At 41.6% G+C, this 24787-nt stretch overlaps 1 protein-coding gene across 2 annotated transcripts; it reads right to left on the bottom strand.

Annotated features, from left to right (window-relative positions):
- Nucleotides 1-4285: 4285 nt before the first annotated feature.
- thbs4b (thrombospondin 4b) lies at nt 4286-23147 on the bottom strand. Of its 2 annotated transcripts, none has more exons than XM_085358393.1 (22): nt 23054-23147; nt 19095-19292; nt 18453-18718; nt 18233-18335; nt 18018-18100; nt 17849-17900; nt 17328-17479; nt 16394-16531; nt 15116-15193; nt 14869-15021; nt 14688-14792; nt 14491-14598; nt 11668-11827; nt 10661-10779; nt 10143-10195; nt 9857-10050; nt 7607-7785; nt 5552-5600; nt 5254-5450; nt 4971-5143; nt 4651-4790; nt 4286-4344 (listed from the first exon to the last, which is right to left on the bottom strand). In XM_085358393.1, the coding sequence occupies exons 1-22, from the start codon at nt 23130-23132 to the stop codon at nt 4286-4288; spliced, it is 2838 nt and encodes a 945-aa protein (XP_085214519.1). In that variant the 5' UTR covers nt 23133-23147. The 2 variants fall into 2 exon arrangements, with proteins under 2 accessions (XP_085214519.1, XP_085214518.1); XM_085358392.1 differs by having other exon boundaries at nt 17816-17900; nt 23054-23132.
- Nucleotides 23148-24787: the final 1640 nt, after the last annotated feature.

Below are 24787 nucleotides of genomic sequence, written 5' to 3'. Positions count from 1 at the left end.
GTCTTTGTATTGAAAGGTAATTACCCTGCAGTATTAGAGAGAAAGCCTCAATGCCCCGCTTCGTGACTGTGGGAAGGAAGAACTCCCTATTAAACAGGAAGAGACCTCTGACAGTGTTTCCCTGACCTTTCCTCTATGACCACCGCGTTCTGTCCATCCATCTTCATCCAGCGCAGGCAGAGTGCACCCTGGACAGGTCACCAATCTATTGCAGGGCTAATACTGAATAGAAGTGCCAGTTAACCTAACCAATGCATGCTTTTGGATTGTGGGAGTGAGCCAGGAGTCCCTGGAGTGAATCCATACAACCACCCCACACAGAAAGACCCTTGCTGGCCAGTGGTTTTGACCATCATCAACATTGCTAACCATCATACCGCTGTGCTGCTTGGACCACAATGAGGTTGAGCATCTTTAAATGAGTTTTTCCTGATGACAACATCTGTCTAGAAGTAAACATAAGATGCAGGAACTGCCAAAAACCACAGTTTGAAATATTACAGCAGAAATAATAGCTCTTTACAAACAACAACATTTCTTTCTATAGTTGTTTTAGCCCTTTGTGACAACTACACAGGGGATTTTCTTCAAACTCACCCACTAAACTTTAATAATGCTTTCACCATAAAGTGCAAGGCCACTTTTACAGATAAGTGGCCACTAGCTGTCTGCACTGCATCACCTCCTTTCAAGTCAGCAAACTTGAATGAGTAAAAATGCTCTAAAAAGATTTTTACACATTTTGTGATGCAATTATCAGACAAATTTTTGCCTGTGGGATCCACCCATACAGTATGGATGCTCTTTGTTATATACGCAGTATACATACATACATGCAGAACATTCAAAGCTTGAAAGCAGGGCTTCACTTCAACATCATAGTGCCTACATTAATCTTTTATTTAACATTCATAGCCATTGCTCAATATATTCTTTAACCTCGACAGGGTTACTAACTGAGCAGCACCTCAATCTTTGAGATTATGATAACATCAGACCATATTCTGTGGTTTTAATGGCAAGTTTGCAGAATTTTATCATGAAAGAACTTTAAGGTGAGCTGACAGCAGTTCTCCAGAGAGGGGAGCTCCGCTGCTATAAGCAACTGCCTCAGTATTGATATTCAGAGCTCGTACCTTTGGTGAATACCTCCAGATCTACGCTCTACAGAGGATAAGCGATCAGACGTCGGTGATCCCCTCATCAGGGAGAATTACTCTTATATTCAACGAAACACAGCGTCTACATCTCATATGGACGATAACGATTTGTGGCCAATGTCTTCCAACATCTTCAGTGATCCCCAGAGTTTTAATGTTCAGCTGATGGTGACATCTCAAGGTGACAGCAACACTAGTTCAAAGCACGGCTGTGCAGCCTCACAGAGCTGCCAGCACGGTTAAAGACTCTTGGTTTGTTACCAGCATCAGCTTCTTGTTTGTTGTGTTACAAAATTAAGTTACAAAGAACCCCCCCCTCTGTCGGTATGTTCATTAAATAGTTGTTGTGTGGCACAGCACAGACATTGATGTTATCAGGTTTTGTCATCCACTCTCTGCTTCATCACAAATTACAGACAAGTCAACATCTCCCCGTGCACCATATAAATCAGTGAATGATTCTCTCATGCCCCCTGAGGTGGAGACAACTCCAGCAGAGACGTGCGAGCTGAAATCGAAACCTGGCTGCCACTTTGCCATGGAGTTTCCTCTCCCCCACCTGCCTTATTTATTCATTTTGAAGGAGTGATCAAAGCCGATTTTCCAAAGAGCTTCCCACTGTTCTATCGTCAACATCTTCGGTCACAATTCTCAGCAATGAAAGCCCGGGTGTCTTTATGCTGTGCAGCTTGTACTGAACCCCTTGATCTCTTCAGCTCTGCTGGTAACCTCTTTTCCTCCCTGCTACAATAGCAATTTTCAAACAGGCAACAAATATGGAAACTACTCAACACGATTCCACAGTAAGTTTTCAAACTGCAAACCAAAAAGCCAGGCGATCAGAAGGAAACTGATCAATAACTTTTCTCTGTAACAGCCATCAAACAAAGAATGTGTCTGTAGGTATTTCAGACAACAAGGCTATTATCTTCAAAAACACTGTGCTGATTTTTCATTATTACTTTGTGTTGTTTTCACTGTTTGAGTTTACACACACACACACACACACACACACACACACACACACACACAGTTTTGCAGATTGCTGCTGCGTCCTAAAAGCGGTGGTCCCGATTGCTGCTCTTGAACACCATTTGCAGCATTTTAAATTCCTGTCACGATGAAAAGTGTGGCACCGTATCTGAATTTGCATATTTTTTTCCAAATCCAATTTATAAAAGCTTATCCAAATTCTGGTCTCAGCTCACCATAAAACAGCTCTACCTCCATGTGAATGCAAAGTTCCCACTGGTGAGATTCAGAAGCATCGTGTGGTCTGCCTGATTCTTTAATTAACAAATGTTCCATCAGAGGGATCTGCAGTGGCATTTTAGGACCCTTTGATCAAAACAAAACAGCACTTTCAGCGTAAATGTTGGGCAATTCATTTTTCCTAAGGGGTCACATGAGGTCATGGAGTCAATAAGCTAATAAAGAGATAACATAGAAGTGAATTAAGCTTATTGATGTGGGGCTTTCATAACAGTCCCAGTTTGACATGTAGCCCCTTGGGATAATTAATTGCCCATCCTTGAAAAGTAATGAATGCACGCATGCATGATTTTTAAAAAATATATAATGTTAAAAATTCTGTATGATTCTTGAACCTGGTCAAACAATCCAGACTAGTACAACTTATAAAATAACAAAACCAAATAACAGCAAAATGTCCTTTATGTGTATACAACATATCTTTATCTCAAAGTAATTAGTGGGCTACATAGAAAATACTTCTACACATTGTAATGAAAATTTATTTTGGCCAGGTTCATGACTATATATATATATATATATATATATATATATATATATATATATATATATATATAAGTGAAATGATCAAAATCTCAAGGTTCAAATAATAGAAAGAGAAAACCATGTAAAACCAAACTGGCCTTCTAGAGTGAGCGAGACCAGAAACATGATCAGCCCATTTTCTGGTAGCTATTATAAAAAACAAAACATAAAGAAAAAATTGACCCCACAAACACAACGACCCACCACCTAGCTGTCCAATATTAATAGTACTGGAAATTACCAAAATTATTTTTATATTTCTTTACCGGTTAATCCAAATGATGAAATTATATTTTAAATGCTAAAATACAATTATTGTTATTATCTATGAATTTTCAAATTGATTGAAATACAAGAAAAGGTGAAAAAAACCCAGCAAAGCCTGTTTTTTTCTTTTTCTTTTGACAGTTATTTACTTCCATTTCTGACAAGAAAATGTACCAGCTAAATTTGGGTATAAAAAGGTGAATTTAATTCCTTACATGCCAATAAATGTAAAGACGTGTTTTTTTATTTGGTTTTTATGACAGGTGGTCTAAGAAATCTGCTAAGCACTGTATATCCCAAAAAGCGTTCAAATATGACTTCTGCGTAGTAGTAAAAATTATTATATGATAACATCTCACTTTATTTCCTGGGAAAATGTAGAATTTATTATGAAAAAATCATAATAAAAGAACAACTCCAAGTATAGGGGAAACAAAACTAATAAAACTGTATGCAGCGCTATGGTGTCTTATGCTACATTTTTTGGTAAGGATTCAGCTTACAAGATGATTTAACCACGAGTAAGGCACTAAGAGGAAGAGAAGAAGAGTATAGAGTAGAAGACAAAATAAAAGACACTTGAATTTTCTGAATATGGACGCAAAAAATGAAGTTTGGGTAAAATAACTAAAATAACTGTGCAGGAGATCAAATGCATCAAATGCACATTGACATCTACACCAGAGACTCTTCAGCATGTCAGTTTGTAACTTTTTGCATGAGGAAACTTTGAAAAGGATTATGTTTTACAGAGAGATACCAAAGGGTAAAAATCAAATATGCAGGATTTCTAAGGGGGCATATTGCAATGTATTTGATAAAATCCATTAAACCTAAAAGCTCAGCTCGAGACATTTAAGAGAAATGAGACAGCATGAGAAAATACACACACAGTACAAAGATTGTGGCCATGTATGCACAAAAGCCATAAACATCAAAACACAGACACAGGCATCCACACACGCACACACAAACGTGCGCACACTCGCACGTACACACTCGCACGTACACACTGATGCATTCCTCGTAGCTCTGCAGTGGTATTTTTTTCCGCGTTGGCTTTAGAGCGAGTCGACGCCATGCTGAGTGCTGAACTCCTGGAAATCCTCCGGGATGGTGTCTGCGGAAGTGACAAGTTAGGCGTTATGAGACAAGCTTAAAATCTCATATCTCTTCACAGCTGCAGTCTTTATGTAACAAGATGGAATATGAAGCTGTTGCAGACAACTAGTCTCAGAGGTCATGCAGCAAGATGCTGCACATTCCGTGAGGCTGAGAAAGCCCTTTAGTAAAATGTTGATCAGCATATTAGCATAGTTTTCTGCTAATTACCTGCACTAAACACCAAATTAGGATGGAGCTACTGACAGTTTTCTAGCATTGTTATCCCATTTGTAAATTATGTTGCAATGTTTGATTTCCTTACCATTGCAGCGGTATTTCAGATTGGACCAGATAATGTTTTCCTGCGAGAAACAGAACACGCCAAGTCGTCCTCCTCTCATGGTTGTGTCGATGGTCACGCCGGAGTCTGCAACCAGCTCAGTTCCTTCGTAAAAGCGGGCTCTGCACAAAGCACAACAAGGGATTTTTACCTTAGTTATTAAATTACAACTATTAAGACTAAGAAACAGCCAGCCTGGCTTTCCAATGGCTGAACATACAGTTTGCACCTACACACAATGCTGACCGTCTCATCTTGCTCTTGGCAAGAAAATTTAGGAAGCCGTAAGAATTTTATAATACCTGATGTATCCAACCTGTGGGCGGTGCTGCAGGTACCAGCGATAGGACACCTTATCCTTCCAGCCCACATTTCTCGGGTCCTTCCACAGCAGGCGCACTTGGTCGGTGGTGTCTCCCGTGTGCCACAGTGAGTTTCTCAAATGCTCGCCGGGGCCTGATCTAGACTTCACAGCCTAACGCAGAAGCAGAGACAAGTAAGGCGATTGTAGAAGCAGAAGGAAAACAAGAATGTGTAAAACAGGTCGAGTGAGTAAAACTAAAGTGAGATGACTCGCCCTCTCACCTTCAGCTGTATGCCGGGCTCGGCCACGGCTCTGAAGGGGGTTGCCTGCCAGTAGGTCTGTTCAGTCTGCTTCCACATCACCACGTAGAAGGAGGATGAGTCCTGGTAACCAAAGATGAAGCCAGCGTAGTCATCATCAGTGACTGTATTCACGTGAAAAGTCCCCTCAAAGTCCACGCCGCTGAAAGCCGTGTAACCTGACATCAGAAAGAGTAATTAGCGCATTAGATACGACGAGTAGTTTCTTGCACACAACACTAAAAGTGATATTCAGGTAAAAAAGCTAAATACACCTTACCGACAGCAAGTCCAGGATCACTATTCATGGTCTGAACGATTTCCATTCCCTGATAAGGAAGAGATGTTTTTAATGATGAATGATGCACCGTGAAACTTTTAATTTCAAAAGCTTGTATTTGCATTTCAGGTTTATTAAAATGTGCTTGCACACGTACTGTTTTTAGGCCATGAATTAAAGCTGCCGTGACTCTTTTTTTTCTTTTCTTTTTTTTAACACACTGTGAACAACACGACCTTTCAAGTTGATCTGGCAAGTGCCCTATATACACATTTAGCAGCTCTGATTTTTTTTTCAGTTTCTGGCCACAAACTGAATACAGATCAGCACCCTGCTTTCAGCGTAATTTTTCTGTTCTTCCAGCTCCCGAGGGCAACATCTGCTGAACATTAGCTGCTAAATGCACCAACACGTTCATCAGCTACCGACTAAGTGTGTCTCAACTAGAGATGGACCGATCCGATATTACGTATCGGTATCGGTCCGATACTGACCTAAATTACTGGATCGGATATCGGAGAAAAATTAAAAATGTAATCCGATCCATTAAATATCACGAAAGCACCTCGCAAAACTTGCAACACGCCGTAACTCGCCTCAGAACGTTAGCAGTCGGAGCAGTATGCATCACGTGATAGAGCAGCTGTGGCATGCGGGACCTGTCGGTGGTCTGGATAGCATTTGGAGCTTCGCTAGCAACCTGGCATTTCATCTCCGACAAAGTTATCCCCGAGAGAAGTAAAGCAAGTGTGTAAGTCCATCTCTGAATGTTTGTAAAGCATTCCCACGTTAAGCTTAACAAGCGACTGCCTCTCGCTCTCCGGCTGCTACTTCAATCGTGAAACTGCTTAATGATCAGCTGATCGGCTTTTCTGTCGCGAGTCCGTCTCTCTTGTTTGTTTTTGGCCCACTTTGCACCAGAAAGAGGAAACCAGCAGCTGAACAACAGCAGCACGTTTAAGCTTGATCAGCTGTTGTTAGAATGTATTTAATATTAGTTTCTACTCGAGGATCTTTTTCTACGTAGCTGACGCTGGTAACTGTGCAGGGGCGGATCTAGCAAAGTTTAGCCAGGGGGGCCGATAGGGCATTAACAGGGAAAAGGGGGCACAAAGACATACTTTTCTTTCTTATTCTCATTTAAAATGTCGAGCTTTTAATAAATAATTATCTGACACCCAAAGTTTTAATTTGATGTAAAATGAATAGAAGTCAATTACTGTATATAGTGACTATTAAGTCTAATATATACCCTAGTAAGCTATAGTACTTTTTACTTTGGGAAGGTACCATCTGTGCAGTCTGCAATTTTGTTGAAGAAAGATGTTGAATCTATTTAATATTTCTTGAAAAATAATTGATTTCTGTGCATATTTTTTCACACTGCATCAAATTAAGGTTGATTACGTCGATTAAGCATCATGAGGTGGAGCGTGAGGGGTGGTTCCTTATTTTTTATTTATTTCTTTTTGTTGTTGCTGGGAGTTGGAACCCTATTAGTTAGGTTGCTTAATATTTACGCTAAGTACTCTTTAAAATACCAGAATAGGGAGGATGGTGTAGGTCTAAGTTTATTAGATTGATCAGTATTGCTGAACTATGAAATATTTTTTTTGTATACAGGTATAACAGAATAGCTTTAGTGTAGTTGTTGTTTTAAACTTGAGTATGAACTTGCAGACTTGCAAAATGCAGCAAGATATTTTAAAAAACAGTTTTGTTGATTAAAAAACACTATATCGGATTCATATCGGTATCGGCAGATATCCAAATTTATGATATCGGTATCGGTATCGGACATAAAAAAGTGGTATCGTGCCATCTCTAGTCTCAACATGTAGTGTAGCGTGGGTTTTTAGTTTTTTGGCAATAAAAGGCTGCCTGCTGGGCCAGAAATCTATTCAAGGAGAGTGGTAAGAGTGAACCAAAACAGCAAAGCTGGACAACAAAACACTTGGGGAAATCACAAAAGTCAAGTAAAGTCAAGCATGTGTATATAAAAATATCTGCCTATGATGGATAAATTTGAATGATCAGTGATAATAATGTTCATACCTGGTTCAAAACAACCCAGTTGGGGTCAATCTGGGCATCGCCCTCGGGGTCCAGCACAACAGTCTGATAGGCCCTGAAGTCAGTCAAGGTAATCTCGGCATTTTCAGGACAATTATCAATCCTGTCTATCACTTTGTCCTGGTCAAAGTCAGACTCACAAATATCTCCAACACCGTCACCTGAAAAGTTAAAAAGTACAGTTAAAAATTTGGTGCATGAGTAGTTTCAAATCTTTAATTTACTTTGGAAACACAATAGTGTATGATCAAAATATCTCAGAAGCTGTGCAACCTCATTGGATAAATGATCTCAAGTACTGTACTTTGTCACTACACAATAGCCAGCCTTGATAGCCGGGGATAGACCGCCAGGGCCTCTGCTCGATGCGTTTCACCCGACCCCTTTAGTGACTCCTGTGGGTGGTGGAGGGCAGGCCTATGCTTAATCCATGTGAGCTAAGGGCCAGCCACCAGCCACTCTCCTTCAAGCTCCCTCCACAGGCCAGGGTCCAGGGTGGGGCTACGGTAACCCTGCCCCGGGTAGGGTGACCTGGTCCATTAACTTCTCTCCTTTCCTGAATCTGAATGGATAATGACTGACAAGAATGAGCTTTCTCTGAGGGGCACCTGAGATGGGGCTAGTAATTCATTCATTCATTCATTCATTCATTCATTCATTCAAGCAAGGGCTCAGAGTGGAGCCACTACTAAACACTGAAAGGTTTTAGTATCTGACAAGGATGTCTCTTGGGCACCACCAGGGAGAAGGCCCCGTGAAAGATCACGGGGACACGCTGGAGCGATTATATTTTTTGGCTGGCCTGGGAACACCTCAGTTTGCCCCTGGATAAGCTGTAGGAGGTGGCTGGGGAGAGGGAGGACTGGGTTGCTCCGAATAGGCTGTTGCCCCTGCAACCCGGTCCCAGATAAGCACATGAAAATGGATGAATTGATGCACTAAATGTTGTCACACAGTTTTTAAAAAATTGCTGAAAAATTAAGACCTTTTAGTGAAGCTCACTGCAGTCCACACCCTCCAGTACGACAGACATATACTGATATGGCTTCTCGCTGAGTCTTTAATAAGTCAAAATCAGCTCTGAATGTGTCTGATTCTTCCTAAATGCTGTACCGAGACACAAACATAAGCCGTCCACGTTTGCAACTGGGATTTTGTGATAACCATACATTATTCTGTAATGTTGAACCACACATAATGTTACGAATGGACTGCTACCTTTCAGTAACAGTAGTTTGTACAGGCTCACAGAGTGCACGATTGAGTAGAAATCTAGAAAAAAGATTACAATGTCAAAGGGAACCACTTTGCTTTTATGTAGTTGGTGGGAATTATGAGAGTGCCACACATCAAAGGCCCCTGAATGACAGCGAGGGGGAAACAAAATCTGTGAGGGCAGAAAGAATGAATCACTTTGTTGTGTGGAGCAAACAGCAACTAACCACCAGACGACACACAAACGAAAGAAACCTTAATCACGACACAGGCTACGTGCTTTCTGGTCTCTGCTCAACAGGGGACAGCAATAGCCCTGGATGGCAGTTACAAAAAACAAAACCCTCTGTGCGATAAACTTCAAAAGAAAACCGAATCTAAATCAAAGGGAGCAATACCATTTCTTGTCTAGATGCTACATATTAGCTGGCAAAAATACATTTGTCTAACAGTACAGCTTTGGACACATGACATTTAAAAGGGCACTGATTATTAAATAAAAGCAAATATCTGACTTTTGAGTTTTGTTAGGCTATTAAAACTGTGCTACTACCACAACTGGCTACACAAGAAAAAGTTGTGTGTTGTAATAATGTAAGTAATGGTCTGTTAACTCTGCCTCGCTGAACTCTGACTGCTGGGAAAAAAATGGCCTTGCCCCTCTTTATTTGAATTGACACTCCACTCCCATTAGTTTCAGAATCCATTTTCACACAAGTAATGTCACAGCGAGTCATAAAATTGGCGAATGAGTTTAGGCTCGCAAAAATTGCGCTTTTTTTTTCTCCTCACAAAAATTGCCACTTAATCTGCCCAAGGTTGCTACTGTTTGATCCGCGTGGGTGTGAAATAAATAATGTCAGTAACAGTGCAGGGGGAAGAGAGACGTTCTCCCGAAATTATGACCATTAATCTTTCAGCATCAATCTGCTTTTTAGCCAAACGTCTCAACAAAAACAACTGAACATCCCTACAAACTCATTTTTTTTAATTATCAGGGGACAATCTGAAACTCACTGTTATCATCAATCTGATCAGGATTTGGTACCAGCCGGCAGTTGTCTGGACCCGGTGGTAAAACATCCGGTATCCCGTCGTTGTCATCATCGTCATCGCATTCGTCACCCAGCCCGTCTTTGTCAGTGTCCAGCTGAGAGCTATTGATCACGAGTGGGCAGTTATCCTTGGTATCCTGGTGACCATCGCCATCACTACACAGGAAGCGACGCAGTGACATGAGTTAAATTGAAATAAATGAATAAAAGCTATACTGGTACTGTAGATATCAAGATAGTGTTATCACCTGTCTTGGTTTGTATCACAGGAATCCCCAACCAAGTCATTATCAACATCAGACTGAAGAGAGAGCAGACAGCAATGAGACAAGTGTGAAAATACAACTTTAATCCTGCAGTTAAGATCTTATTTTTGTAAAGGTAAATGCACAGTGCAAACAGCTTCGTTCAGCAGTAATATGGACCTTTTGAATGACATATTAGAACTGCAAACTATAGAACAAACTGCATTTATCTGACTTTTCTCTGATCATTAGATAATTTTTCCTTTTATTTCAAAGAAACTGTTAGTGTTTTTTTACGGAGCACAGAATGTTTGAAGCACTTCAACAGTGTGTTGATAGTATATTTTTGTATTTCATAAGATGTTGAATTTGAAATCTCATATCTCACTCATAACTATAGTGGTTAGATAAATCTAGTGAATCAAACACTAAATACTACGAGCAAAATCAAATAAACTATCCTTATGTCAGTGTATTTAGTTAATTTACATGACCGCCATACATCCACCTGTATGACTGACCTGATTTGGGTTGGGGATGTCGGGGCAGCTGTCACAAGCGTCTCCCACCCCGTCTCCATCCCGGTCCAGCTGGTCTCTGTTCTGGACACGCTGGCAATTATCCAGGAAGTTCTTCAGACCTGCACATCGATCAGGTGACACTCATTTAACACTCAAACTGCCACCAAGTGGGTTTATAAAATATATAAATGTGCAAAGAATTTGATGAGCAGTCAGTTAAGTCAACAAAGACTGTAAATCCTGCATGTCAGCTGTAAAGATGTGCATTTGTTTGCTTTCTGCGGCAGTGGACTGAATACCTTGCTTTAAAAGACAGATATGAGTTTGGGTCACTATTTTCCAGGAAATAATCAGCAGTATTCTTTGTAATATAATCACAGCAGCATACCTGTGGAAAGCAAGCTGTATTACTGACAGAGTCATCTTTATCATGAAACACGAGCAATAGGTTTATGCTGCTGTCTCACTAAAGAAATGATTTTATAAGCTGATCTTTCTAATATCACCACTAGGGTGCACTGTTGCATTTTCTATGTTGTTCCGGAGAACCTGCATTCAGATGGTATTTTACTTCATCACAGGGAGGCAGTAGCAGCACTACTAATGCATAAAGGTCAAGCAGCAGCAGTGGAAGGAAGAACTATCTTCTTGTCCTGTGGGGGCTTCATGAGGTATAATCACGCTGCTGAGTGATCAAAGGTTGTACTCGCTTTGGGGTCAGCCTGCTATCGGCTTTCATCATTTATTTTTTTCTTTACGGTGTTGTTTATTCAGCCTGAGCTGGCATACAAAATCTATCCTAATATAAAGTGATGCATTTAAACAACAAAGGGATCTGTAACTAACTATAAAAGTTGCATGCATCCTTGTGAGTAATTCACTACGAGACCACAGCAGTGGAATCATAAAAGGGAGTGCAGGGTAAGAAGTCATAACAGCAAAAGCCTCCAGTGATGTTGATTATATAACAAGAGCGTCAGCATCAGTGATGTCATTTCTCTCCTCACCATCTCCATCCATGTCATCATCACAGGCGTCCCCTTTGCCATCACCGTCAGTGTCCCTCTGGTCGGGGTTCTCCACCAGGCGGCAGTTATCACAGGCGTCGCCGTGGCTGTCCTTGTCGCTGTTCCTCTGGTCCACATTGGCTTTTAACCTGCAGTTGTCCTGATGAAGAAGGAGCGTGTGCACATATTCATTTATGAGTCATGTGAGTGGGTAATATGGTGGGTAAAGCGTAAGCCTCTGTATGCTTCAGGGCTGAAACCTTTTCGATTTTTATGAGATTGATATCACTGTGCATCTTATTATAAAAGATGAAATCTTTTGTTTGTTTCTTTGGCTGCCTGTACTGTCAACATGATTAGGAGTAGCCAAACTTAGCACATAGGTACATCTTAGCCCCCGATTCGTATTGTTAGGGATATCAGTTAAAATCATCATGTTGCTTTGCAACAACCTGGAAGTGAACTAAAAACAAAACAGTTTTTGGTCATATAAATGACATCTACTGCCCACACTTTTAACTTTTCTCAGTGTCATTAAGCATGTAATTTTGCCAACAGCAGAAAAAAGCCAAAAACAATAACCTAGCATGGACATGTACTACAGGGAGTGCAGAATTATTAGGCAAATGAGTATTTTGTCCACATCATCCTCTTCATGCATGTTGTCTTACTCCAAGCTGTATAGGCTCGAAAGCCTACTACCAATTAAGCATATTAGGTGATGTGCATCGCTGTAATGAGAAGGGGTGTGGTCTAATGACATCAACACCCTATATCAGGTGTGCATAATTATTAGGCAACTTCCTTTCCTTTGGCAAAATGGGTCAAAAGAAGGACTTGACAGGCTCAGAAAAGTCAAAAATAGTGAGATATCTTGCAGAGGGATGCAGCAGTCTCAAAATTGCAAAGCTTCTGAAGCGTGATCATCGAACAATCAAGCGTTTCATTCAAAATAATCAACAGGGTCGCAAGAAGCGTGTGGAAAAACCAAGGCGCAAAATAACTGCCCATGAACTGAGAAAAGTCAAGCGTGCAGCTGCCAAGATGCCACTTGCCACCAGTTTGGCCATATTTCAGAGCTGCAACATCACTGGAGTGCCCAAAAGCACAAGGTGTGCAATACTCAGAGACATGGCCAAGGTAAGAAAGGCTGAAAGACGACCACCACTGAACAAGACACACAAGCTGAAACGTCAAGACTGGGCCAAGAAATATCTCAAGACTGGTTTTTCTAAGGTTTTATGGACTGATGAAATGAGAGTGAGTCTTGATGGGCCAGATGGATGGGCCCGTGGCTGGATTGGTAAAGGGCAGAGAGCTCCAGTCCGACTCAGACGCCAGCAAGGTGGAGGTGGAGTACTGGTTTGGGCTGGTATCATCAAAGATGAGCTTGTGGGGCCTTTTCAGGTTGAGGATGGAGTCAAGCTCAACTCCCAGTCCTACTGCCAGTTTCTGGAAGACACCTTCTTCAAGCAGTGGTACAGGAAGAAGTCTGCATCCTTCAAGAAAAACATGATTTTCATGCAGGACAATGCTCCATCACACGCGTCCAAGTACTCCACAGCGTGGCTGGCAAGAAAGGGTATAAAAGAAGAAAAACTAATGACATGGCCTCCTTGTTCACCTGATCTGAACCCCATTGAGAACCTGTGGTCCATCATCAAATGTGAGATTTACAAGGAGGGAAAACAGTACACCTCTCTGAACAGTGTCTGGGAGGCTGTGGTTGCTGCTGCACGCAATGTTGATGGTGAACAGATCAAAACACTGACAGAATCCATGGATGGCAGGCTTTTGAGTGTCCTTGCAAAGAAAGGTGGCTATATTGGTCGCTGATTTGTTTTTGTTTTGTTTTTGAATGTCAGAAATGTATATTTGTGAATGTGGAGATGTTATATTGGTTTCACTGGTAAAAATAAATAATTGAAATGGGTATATATTTGTTTTTTGTTAAGTTGCCTAATAATTATGCACAGTAATAGTCACCTGCACACACAGATATCCCCCTAAAATAGCGAAAACTAAAAACAAACTAAAAACTACTTCCAAAAACATTCAGCTTTGATATTAATGAGTTTTTTGGGTTCATTGAGAACATGGTTGTTGTTCAATATTAAAATTATTCCTCAAAAATACAACTTGCCTAATAATTCTGCACTCCCTGTAGTTTGGGGTGAGGGGGAATTCAGTGCCACTTGGCTCATATTTCTGCACATAGCAAACAGCAACTTTTGTCCCTTAAGTATAAAAATTTGCAGTTCCTCTTTAAGAGTTAAAGGTATACTTTATAAAGGATTTTGGCTTTGTTTGATGGTAATTAAACACACTCTAAATATCGGATGTTCAGTTTCTCCAGGCAGTTTAATTTGCTTTAAGTCTTTTTCGTAAGCCAGCATTAGCATCCCAATGCATCTTGCTAATCTAAATAGCAAGCGATTCCCCTGATGTCAGCAAATGGTTGTATCCACACCAAACTTGTGGCTTTGTAAAGGTAGCCAGTGGGTGACCTCAAAGTTGCTACATCCACATTTCTGTGCATAAATGTGGTGTCTGTGGATATGATATGTTAATAGGTGAATTTGGAAAACAGCGGCAAGTGGATTTTGTAATCTTTGGACAGAGCTAGGCTAGCCCCTTTGCCCACTTTACAGTCGTAAAATAACCGTCTGCCAGGAGCAGCAGTCATTTTAGTGCACATACACATAGGAGGTATTAGTACTTTTACAAGCTTAATCAATCTAGGAAAATTAGCAAGACAAACAAAAATGAGAATCTTTAGGTATAATATGTTTTAGAGGCATTTGTTGCGAGATAGCCACCGACCTGTTCGTTTGGAATACCATCGCCATCTGCATCTTCATCACAGGCATCTCCATAACCATCTCTGTCGGCATCCTCTTGACCAGAGTTAGGAACAAAGACACAGTTATCCTGCAAAGACATGTGACAGTATGATGATTAAATAAAGATATACCTGCCACAGCAAAGCTGCTAATCTTGACAACTTGCACCATGGTTACCTTTCTGCAGTTTGGATCTTTGCATTTGAGTTTCTCATCTGGATATCCATCAATGTCCGTATCCTTTCCACACAGGTATCCATTTCCAGCCCAGCCAATTCCACACTGACAAGACAAATGAAGCTTCTTACAAACTCATTCATATACTGCACATAAGCATTTGAGTGATGAAGAATATTACCTGACAAGAGATGGATCCGTCTCTTTCTACAATACACTGAGCGTTGACATCACAGGGGTTGGTCAGGCTGTTGCCACAGCTGATCTCCGGCTTACAGCCCTTCACCTGATCTCCTGTGAATCCTGACTTACAGCTACCACAGTGATAGGAGCCCTGTGCGGGAATTATCACAACTGCACATGAGCATCTTTGAGTAGCAATAAAGACCTGTAGTAATGGTCATACAATACATCAACGGTGTTCTTACCGCAGAGTTGTGGCAGTTCGAGTTTGCAGTACAGCCTCCATTGTCAGGTCCTTTGCATTCATCGATGTCATCGCAGACCTGGATTGTAAAAAAATGAGCAGACTGTAACAACTTGTTCAGATTTAATTGCTCCAAAAATAAGTGTAAAAAATACGCCCCAAAACAAAACAAAGGATGCCATATAAATCCTCTAAAGCCCCGAAACAGCTGAAGCTGTGCTTTATAATACTTACAGTATTAGAGCACAAATTAAAGTGGGAGTAATTTATGCACACCGGGTATTTTAGGTGTTTATTTTGTAGGAATCTAAAATGCATTAAAAGGGTAAATAACACGCTGCAGACTGCAGGTCATATTTACAAATTCGGAGCAATAAATAAGCATGGAAGTAGAACGTAAATCAGCAAATTAAAAAAACGATATCCATCTGTTCCCGCCAATCAGGATCTGGTGCATCAAGATAAACATTTAGTGTGGCTAATCCTGTGTGACATGATGGAGATAATGAAAGCAGTCCAACGAGGTGGAAAAGTTATGTTTTCTTCATGTTTTAAATTTGGTGTCTTCATTGCTCTCGACCAAGTTTGTCAAACATAAGGCACAGGGGCCAGAATTGGCCCGGAGAAGACAAACCGACCCACTGTATGGTGTTGGAAAAAAGTGAAGTTGGGTAAAACTCTGGAGTTTTAACTCATTTGTAAAAGTAATGCAATTTTTCCTACTGATAAAGACCGTGCCCGTGGCCATTTACACAACACTAAAGTAATTAAGTAATTAATAAACAATTACTTGTGCCAATAGATTTCTTTCATTCACTACAGCTGCATTTCAGGTAGAAAAACTGAGATTTACCACTGAAATTGCCCTTTTCCTTATATTAAGATATCTCAAGGATTCAATGGCCCGGCCCTCTTGAGGTCAAAGTGGGTTCTATGCAGCACATGATATCTAATGAGCTTGACAGACGTGATCTACTGGCTGACTGGACTCCAGTGAAAACCCCCATAGGTTTGTGCAAACTTTTTTAAACACCTAAAGTAAAAGTCACTTGTGTTGGCACATTTATTGATTGAACTTTTTTGCTCTTTTAAAGTGAGAACCCTCCTTTATTGTTTAAATGCTTAAATAAATAATTTTATGGTAAGATCAACAACATATTGCAATCTGCTGCTGGATTCAGACTACATTTAAGTCCATTTTTGTGTATGTGTGTGTGTCTTTTTTGATATACACTGATAATAATATTCTGTTTCCTTCATGATGCATCCACTGTCTTACCTGTTTATTGGTCTGAGCGTACACTATGCCCACACCCTCCACTGGCAGGCCGGTGTAGCCCAGCGGACAGGCGTCACAGCGGAAGCCTGGGGCAGTGTTGACGCAGCGCACTCCAGGAAAGCAGGGGTTAAACTGACACTGCAGAAAGGACATGAACTCTGTTGAGCTGCAAAATGTATGTGGTTCTCAAAGGGCTTCTCCCCAAAAGCTTTTAGGTCTGATGACATTGCTCATGCAAGAAAGAGAATGCTGAAGGGCCCAGTCCTCAGAAAAGAGGTCAGTGCAAACAGAAAAGACAGACAGGCAAACACGCAATCTTGTATTGCCATCCTTATAAGGTTCTCCATCTTGTTTTAGAAAGTTCTACCTTTACCTGCTTTTTTTGGTCATAGTCTAAATTATAGAACATTAGCCTGTGTGAAATATCTTTGCTTCTCATGTTCCAGTTTGATGGACCCACTGCCATTCAGTCTGTATATGCTGAAAATGGTGAAAAATACAGTGAGATGCATTTCTTTCACCTATAAACAGATCGTCAAAAAAGTCATTTATGGATCAATTCTGGAGCCACCATTATTCAGTGACATCAAGGTGTATTTGAGTGTACTCCTTAATCGCAGCCTGTTAATTCACACTGTTTCTCATCGGGATCCAAAACCACTAATATGAACTTGCTGCTATGCCAAATAGATACACTCAAAACATTTATCTGTCTTTACCCTAGCTATAATCTCATAAACCAGCAGCCCAAGTAGTAGCCATAAAATACTCGAAAGGATGCCGACAGTTTGCCCTTACACCACAGGTCGTAAATTTATATTGATTGTCATGAGGACAGAAGCATGGCAAGACGCGCACACACACACGCACACACACACACACACACACACACACACACACACACACACACACACAGAGCGATATTGAGCTTTACCTCGTCGACATCATCACAGTTAAAACCATCTCCAGTGTACCCATCAGGACATGGTCCACATTCAACACCTTCTGCTGTTTCTATACACATGTCGTCACGGAAACAGACACCCGGTGCACACCTTGGCTTCACCACCTCTGTGCCACCTAGACCTTTAAATAGGAGGAAATAAAGATTTTTTTTTTAACCATCTGTTATTCATTCAGTAATATCAAAATATCATGTAGGCACGGATACTGATAAGGATGTACTGATACCATTATCACGTGCGATCTGCTAATAGGATAACTAATTTATTGAGAGAGTTTTGAGTCTGAGGGGTCAGTGCAGAAACAAAGCAAAAAGAAAGTCTTCCATTAAATTAAAATGTGCACATTTGTGCCATTTTAATTTGCATTGTGACACAACATGAGATAATGAAAAAAAAGAAAGTGATCAGCTGTGATAAATTAAACAATTGGAAACTGGTCCTCAATTTTCCTCTCTACAATGACTGACAGCTACTATAGACATTATCTTACCACAGGCCTGACACTCTGAGATGGTATTCCTGAGAAAGGATGTTTCTTTAACCTGGAACGGGTCAAAAATGAACAAAAGTTTATATTCAGTCAGGCGAGCTGTCAGGGAGGTCAGGATTGACGGAGCAGAGATTAAGTGGCCTCAGAGGGACTGCTAAGAGGTGGTTACCTGCTGAATTAGGACGTCTTTCAGCTCATTTATCACCTTCGTTAACTCCAGCATTTGATTGGACAGCTGCTTTGTGTTGACCCCTGAGGGAGAAGGACTGTTATTTTATTCAGCTGAAACAGAGCTAAGGGCTTCTCAGAGTCTGCCCCCCTTTGACCCAACATTTCCTATCGCTGAGAGTGTTTTCACTGACATTTCCACAGAAAGAACCTTACCCAGAGTCTGAACTGAGTCTCTTTGCTGGAAGTGGCAGTCTTGTAGCGACGCAACATTTTCAAATGAGTCCCCAACCACCAGCTTTAGTTCATCTAAGCTTTCCTGTTTAAAATCAATCGAGTGAAAGTGCACAGCTAAGCCATCTGGAAACCTACAGAGTCATTATCGTGACAGAAGGGCATTCACTATTGTGTGGAAATATTGTAAGCGATGGCTCACCTGCTCTCTGGCTTGCATAGTCTTTAGTTCCACTGTGCCATAGCCTGCTGGCAAACCCTGGAAGGCAGCAGGGAGATCCCTGACTGTCTCCACCAGCCTGCAGTCCAGATGCAGCTCCACCCCACCTGGCCCCTGCTGCTGCTGCTGCTGCTGCTGCAGCCCCCTGAGGTGGAACAGCAGTCGGTGTTGCTGGCCATCTGCCAGCACCAGGTTGTTGAATGTGACAGAGGCCATCCTCTTGTCACTCCTCAAGTACCGTAACACGGCTTTAAGAGGACACGGCATGGAAGAGGAAGAAGGAAGAAGAGGTAATGAATAGAGCAAAATTGACTGTGTTGCTGTAAAGGGTTTATGTAATGTTAAGCATTGATATTGTTTGCTATTTGTTTCTCTATCTGTGCTTGGATTGCGTCTTAGCACATAGCAACAGCAACGTCATTATTTGTGTAGCTATTTGGCCACAACCAAAATAGTTTGGGGCACAAACTCAGTACAGTTCATTATGTGGGGGCAAACACTGTCTGCTGGATTTCAGGTCTGTCTGCAGAGTCTTTAAACATTATCACGTTTAATCCATTTTTAATATGAAGACATTGATTGGCGTAGCTTTAAACAACCAGCGCCTCTTTGATGTCCTCCTACCTCGGTTGAGCTTCCCCATCACTGTGAACTCAAAGTACTTGCTGTTGTCCCTGGGGTTGTGCAGGCCAAACACAGTGGTTCCGGTCTTGGGCTGCAACTTGAAGGAGGTTAGGATGAAAGCCTCGTTCACCCCTTGCCCGGTCAGGCCCCCCTGCAGCAGGTCTGGCAGGCAGTCGGGTGAGGTGAGCAGATCGTAGACTGTTGAGACAGATAGCAAGGCAGGGAAACGGGAAAGCACATGAGTAATGGATGATGTGAATATTTACAACCCGCAGCGGCGCTCTGATCCGAGAGTAAACACATTCCGAGTCGACAAGAAGAAGATGATGATGTTGACCCAGCATTAGATGCTCTAGCAAGACGCTGTGTCAATCAGTCAGCGCAAACTTGGCAGGCTGGGTCGGCTCAGGCAAATCAAAAGGAGGCGGTTTTGTAAGTAAACAGCATACAGTGACGTTAGATGTGTGCTGTTTTTATGATCTTCTCTTAGGTTTGTTTTAAAACTGTTTGAATTGTAAAATGAGATGGAGCTTCTGCTTGCAGACAAAAGCACAGTGAAATTTAGATGTTCTGACTCAACTGACAGGCAATTTAAAAGTAAAAAGCCAGAGAGGAGCAGAACACTGGTGCTCATGGTCAGAGTCTCCTTTTAATAAAGTGGCTTGGGAGCTGGGCAAACCACAAGAGGATGCGCATTGAATCTCTAGTCCCGCATCTGCACCATCGTGAATACACAAGTACCACTGAAACGGTCCGCACGGCCCTCTGTCGTGAGGGAGCAGAAATTGCTCCCAAATGCTTCCGCTGACTGTTGTCAGCCAAGATTGCCCCAGATGAGATCTCTCGCTCTTTCTTTTATCTCTCTCGTCTGCCTGGGGTCCCTTGTGTTTTGTCAGACACAACACAGAGCCTTTAAATATGTGCGCAGATAAGTGAGACTAAGCCACCGAAATGCCTGCTTGCACCGTGCTGTCAACACTACTTCCACTAAACATGTAAAGCTTTTCGAATCCTTTGTGTTTGGTTTTTATCAAGATAAGAACTTTTTAATATATAAAAAAAAAAGAAAAGAAAAGAGAACAAAGGAAGCTCGATGTGTGCATCGTGTCTTTAGTGGCATCCACACACACGAAGCGCACAGTCCTGCTTTTCATAAGTCTTCTGGACAAAGGGCTTCGCAGGGTCAGGGCTGTCTTACACAGGAGACCCTGAGAAAGTGTCTCACTTCACCCCCCGATTAACCTCAGATTTCAAGCTTCATAAAACTAGTTCAGCTGAAAGCCATAAAGGAAAACAGTGTCTTGACCTTTCCTTAACACCAGCATATAAATCTGTCACGGTGCGATTACTGTAAAGAGTGCAAATGGCTGGCATTCCTTGTTTTAGCATTTCAGCACACGCTTCGCACTCGAGCATTTCTGTGTGGCAAGCTTTAATTTATCGCATCACATTTAAAGGCCAGCCATAACAGCAGTGAAGTAATTACGTTAACAACATCGTAGTGTATAGAACAGAAGAAGCAAAGTCACATTTAGCCAAGAGTCATCTAGCTACCCAGGACCAAAACCATGATATTCAAACAATATTAGGCTTTTATGTGTATTTTTTTAGACATTTTTAAACATCACATGGCATATTGTCACTTTTAAGATGTGTAAGTGTTTACAAATGTAACTACACGTGCACTCCTACTTTACTTCTGACACTAGCTTTCCTTTTGGCTTCCATTAAGTCTTGAATAAACTTGAGTAAAAACTAAACTAAAATAAGTATAAACTAAGTAAAAACGTGCTTTCAGCATTTCTCTTGCTATTTTTGCATTGCTGTATGTGTTTTTAATTGATTTACTTGTTAATACCCTCGATCTTTAACATTACGGTGCGATAATGTTGGAAAGCAGATCACATGGTCTGTGCTGACATGGGGAGTTGTCATAAACCCAGAAACCCACTGCACTGATGTCGCAGCTTCAAACAAGAACAAAGCACACATTGAGCAGTGTCCAAAAGCTTTTTCCCCCCCACTGTAAACACAGAGCAGTATTCTGTAATGTGTATTTCTCCAGGAGACCATCATGATTCTGCGCTGACACTGTGTCTATTCTTAAAAAGTGAAACTAAATAAACTGGATGAAATATATTCTGTTGGATGAGTGCAGCCTACGTGAATCAATGAATCAGCTAGCCGTGTGTACATTTACAGAAAGATATATTCACGTAAACACAGAAACTCTATGTGTTATTGTCATTATCACTGATTTAGGTTACATTTACTTTCAGCTTTGTTCTTAGATCCACGCTGACATTTGAATTGTAAGCGGAAGAAAAATGAATGGAAAAAAGTTGCTGGCTTTGACTTTCTGCCACCTGTTATCATTAATTCCCCCTCTCTTCTACAGCGTGTCTTTCGTCCTGTCCCCCTCCTCTCAACCCCAACTAGTTGTGGTGGACTCCTTATTGGTTTGTCCCGGAGGTTTCCTCCTGTTAAAAGGGAGTTTTTCCTTCCCACTGTCGCCAGTTACTTGCTTGTAGAGGGGCATTTGATTGTTTGGTTTTTTGCTCTATTAATGTAGGGTTTTGTTTTTTTTTACAATATAATGCACCTTTACTATATAAGTAAAAACTGAATTGAACTGAACTTGTCAGCTGAGCTAAACAGTGAGTTAAGACTCACCATAAACTCTGCAAAGATAAGCAGAGCTGGATATTCCCCCCTTTTACCTCATTTTAAAGTTTGATATAGCTCGGCCTGGAGGATGGCCCAGAGGAAAGAGAGTCCGCTTTAAACTTCAGTAATATCATCTCTCAGTGAGCCATCCTTGAGATGTTAATATTAATCAATAACATAGATAACGCTTATGGAATGTCATTTTTGAGCACCTAAAACCAGACTTGGCTGGTTTAAATGGATCTCACTCCTTGTTTTGTGGTCACGCAGACAATGAGCCTGAGAAATGATAGATGACAAACTCCATTAATCTGGACTTGTTTTATACATACCATCAGGCACCTATTTGCCAAAAGACTCCAGGGATTAATGAGCATTTTAAAGGTATGCCATCAATCACCTGGTGGGGTTTGCAAGAAGGGCGATAAACTCGAAACGCCAACATTTCTATGCGTCGCGTAGCCCCGAGTTTGTGTGTGACCTTGAATAAATGCGGGCGCGTGCGTGTGTGACTGCAAGCGCGTGTCAGACAGTGTGAGAGAGAAGAGAGTCTTGAACTTCAGTACTGCACCCAGATCATCTCTGATTATTCCCATGTGTGTGACCCAGCTGGGATTTTCTTTAAATTAAAACGAGCCAGGAAGCTGAATCTCCCGAGCCGAAGTAATCAAGCAGATCCGGCTAGATGGATATCAAAATCAGGATGTCTTTACTTCAGCGGAAAGATGGTGGGATTTAATACTCAAACTTTTGTCTACTTTTAATATTTTTTTCTTATCTTTGCCTGCTTCCTGTCAGAAACACACACACCCAGCCCAAATAAAAGCATTTGACTGCCCCATATCTTCTACAACTTCTACTATATTTAGCATTTTATTCGCACCTCAGTGAGTATCACACACATTGTCTGATCTTTTTGTGTTTGGGCCTGCATATCATATTCTCTTTCACAGTGTCTGCTTCATCCATAATGCATTAAAACTCATACATAAGTGTGTTAAAATACTGAGAGGTGGAGCCATTGAATCTTTTCTGACAGCTAATGAAAATGGACGATTACATTGCAGGCAGGGTGTCAGAAATAAAAAAGAAAAAAGAAACCTTAAAGACATCGTTCCTTATGTGTGTTTGTGTAAACCTAAAAAAAGGAAAGATGTTTTTCCACTTCTTGATTTTTTTGTCATCCCAAGCAGCAACCATATAATCCAAATAAAAAAAAAATGCAGTGACATTTAAATAACTGACATAAAAGCGACTCAAAACACTTCAAAAAAAGAAAAAAAGACACTCACCCAAAGCCTGTGCTTCCACGTGTAAGCACATTTTTAATAGCAGCTGCAAGGCCAGTGTGAGGGCCGTCCACACGTTCATTTTGTCCTTCCAACTGGTCCCAGATCTGCAGTTCTCTTTGTAGCTACTTAAATGTGTCTGAAACACCAGCAGTTTCCCCCCGTTGAGGCGTATCTGTGTACTTGTCTTCCTTTCTGAATCAAAAATGAGGCAAAACTGTCATGTTAAGCCTAATAGAGGGTGCTGACTGCTTTTATGTGTGTGTGTGTGTGAGAGAGAGAGGGAGAGTGTGTGAAGAAGGGATTGTAGGAGTCTTATTGAGGGAGGAGCAACAGGGCCAGAACCTGCTTTTAAAACCCTCCTCAGGCGGCCCCATGCAGAGAAGGAGTGACCTGGGAAAACTCTTTCTTTTGGCAAATAGGTGCCTGCTGGCTGCTACCAATTCCCACAGGCGCCTTCACAAATCTGCTGTACACGGTTTGCTCCCTTTAGAGTCTAGGAACCCACGTTTGGCCACCAAAAACACGTTTCAAACCAGACCGGAGTCAGAATATTTTTAGACTCTTGAGTTCAAGCTTGGGGTGAATTTCTGAAAATGTGTTTCCCACTTCCAGCAAACAGACTTCTAGTATTTATTAACACTCTGCCTGAAAAAACTAAAAGACAGATTTTTTTTAACTTTCCTTACAGGGATCAGATGTAACACCTTTCCTATCTGCCCCTGGTTGCCACTTCCATCCCTGGGCAAGGTCAGGAAACAAGCGCTCTGCTGCTCGTGCCTCAACAAGCCGCGTTAAGCGGCCAGTAGAGCTTCAGACAGGCTGCTGGCTCACATGGCCTCCGGGTCGTCAGCATGTCTGGCACCGCGTGACCGGCCACAGTTGGTAGAGGTGAGGAAGCTCAGGTCAGAGTTATGCTTTGCTTGTTTTTCCCTCTTTCTTTCACTGTTCCATTTTATGTTTTTAAGTAAGTTCCTCCAGCCTAATTCCATGTTACCACAGAACCTGTATTAATTATGTTGTACTCTTTCAAGTCTTAGTGGCTACAAGATGATGTTCCCACTTAAAAGCATAAACACGAGTACCCATAGCAACAAACAACACCAAATGAGTCACAGTTTCCATACGCCAATACAGGTGCTCCTTGTGGTTATCCAGAATACAGCCGCACTGTTTTTTGGGGTTTTTTTCATGCTTGTGAACTGTTACAGACTCCATTCAGTCAGCAGCAGGGCGCTCAGAGTTTTATCTGCCCTCTGATTGGCTTTTAGAATGATGCTTTGCAGGCGTCGGGGTTCTGGATGACAGAAAGCTCCACAGACCTCCATGCGTGGTCGGCAGCCCAAGCCAGGAGCTCAACAGACCACATCAGTTTGCTGGAGGCCCTGGACTGACTCACATCATGGTGCGGTTGATGAGGTCAGACAGTGAGCGCTGCAGCTGGCTCAGAGATAAAACTAAAGCCCAAATGTGTCTGACACCATCGCCTGACTATTTTTATTTGTGACATCGATACAACCAAATCCCGAGACCCTCATACCCACACTCGTAACTCAACTTACATGACGTGTAACAGACATTAAAGATTACAACGCTGCTGCAACTCCAAAAACAACAAAACGTACTGTGTTACCAATAAGTACTACGTAGCCGACTTCAAGTTACGGCTTTACGGAACATAAAACAACACTGAGAGCTGTTCCCTCGCTCAGAGGAGGTCTGACAATTCGCATTTTT

The sequence above is a fragment of the Diplotaxodon limnothrissa genome, linkage group LG7 (genome assembly GCF_057381915.1).
Source record: "Diplotaxodon limnothrissa isolate DT_005_m linkage group LG7, D_limnothrissa_male_GT1.1, whole genome shotgun sequence".
Lineage (NCBI taxonomy): Eukaryota > Metazoa > Chordata > Actinopteri > Cichliformes > Cichlidae > Diplotaxodon > Diplotaxodon limnothrissa.
Note: the sequence above shows the minus strand (reverse complement) of the source record. Positions and strands in the feature narration are given on the sequence as shown.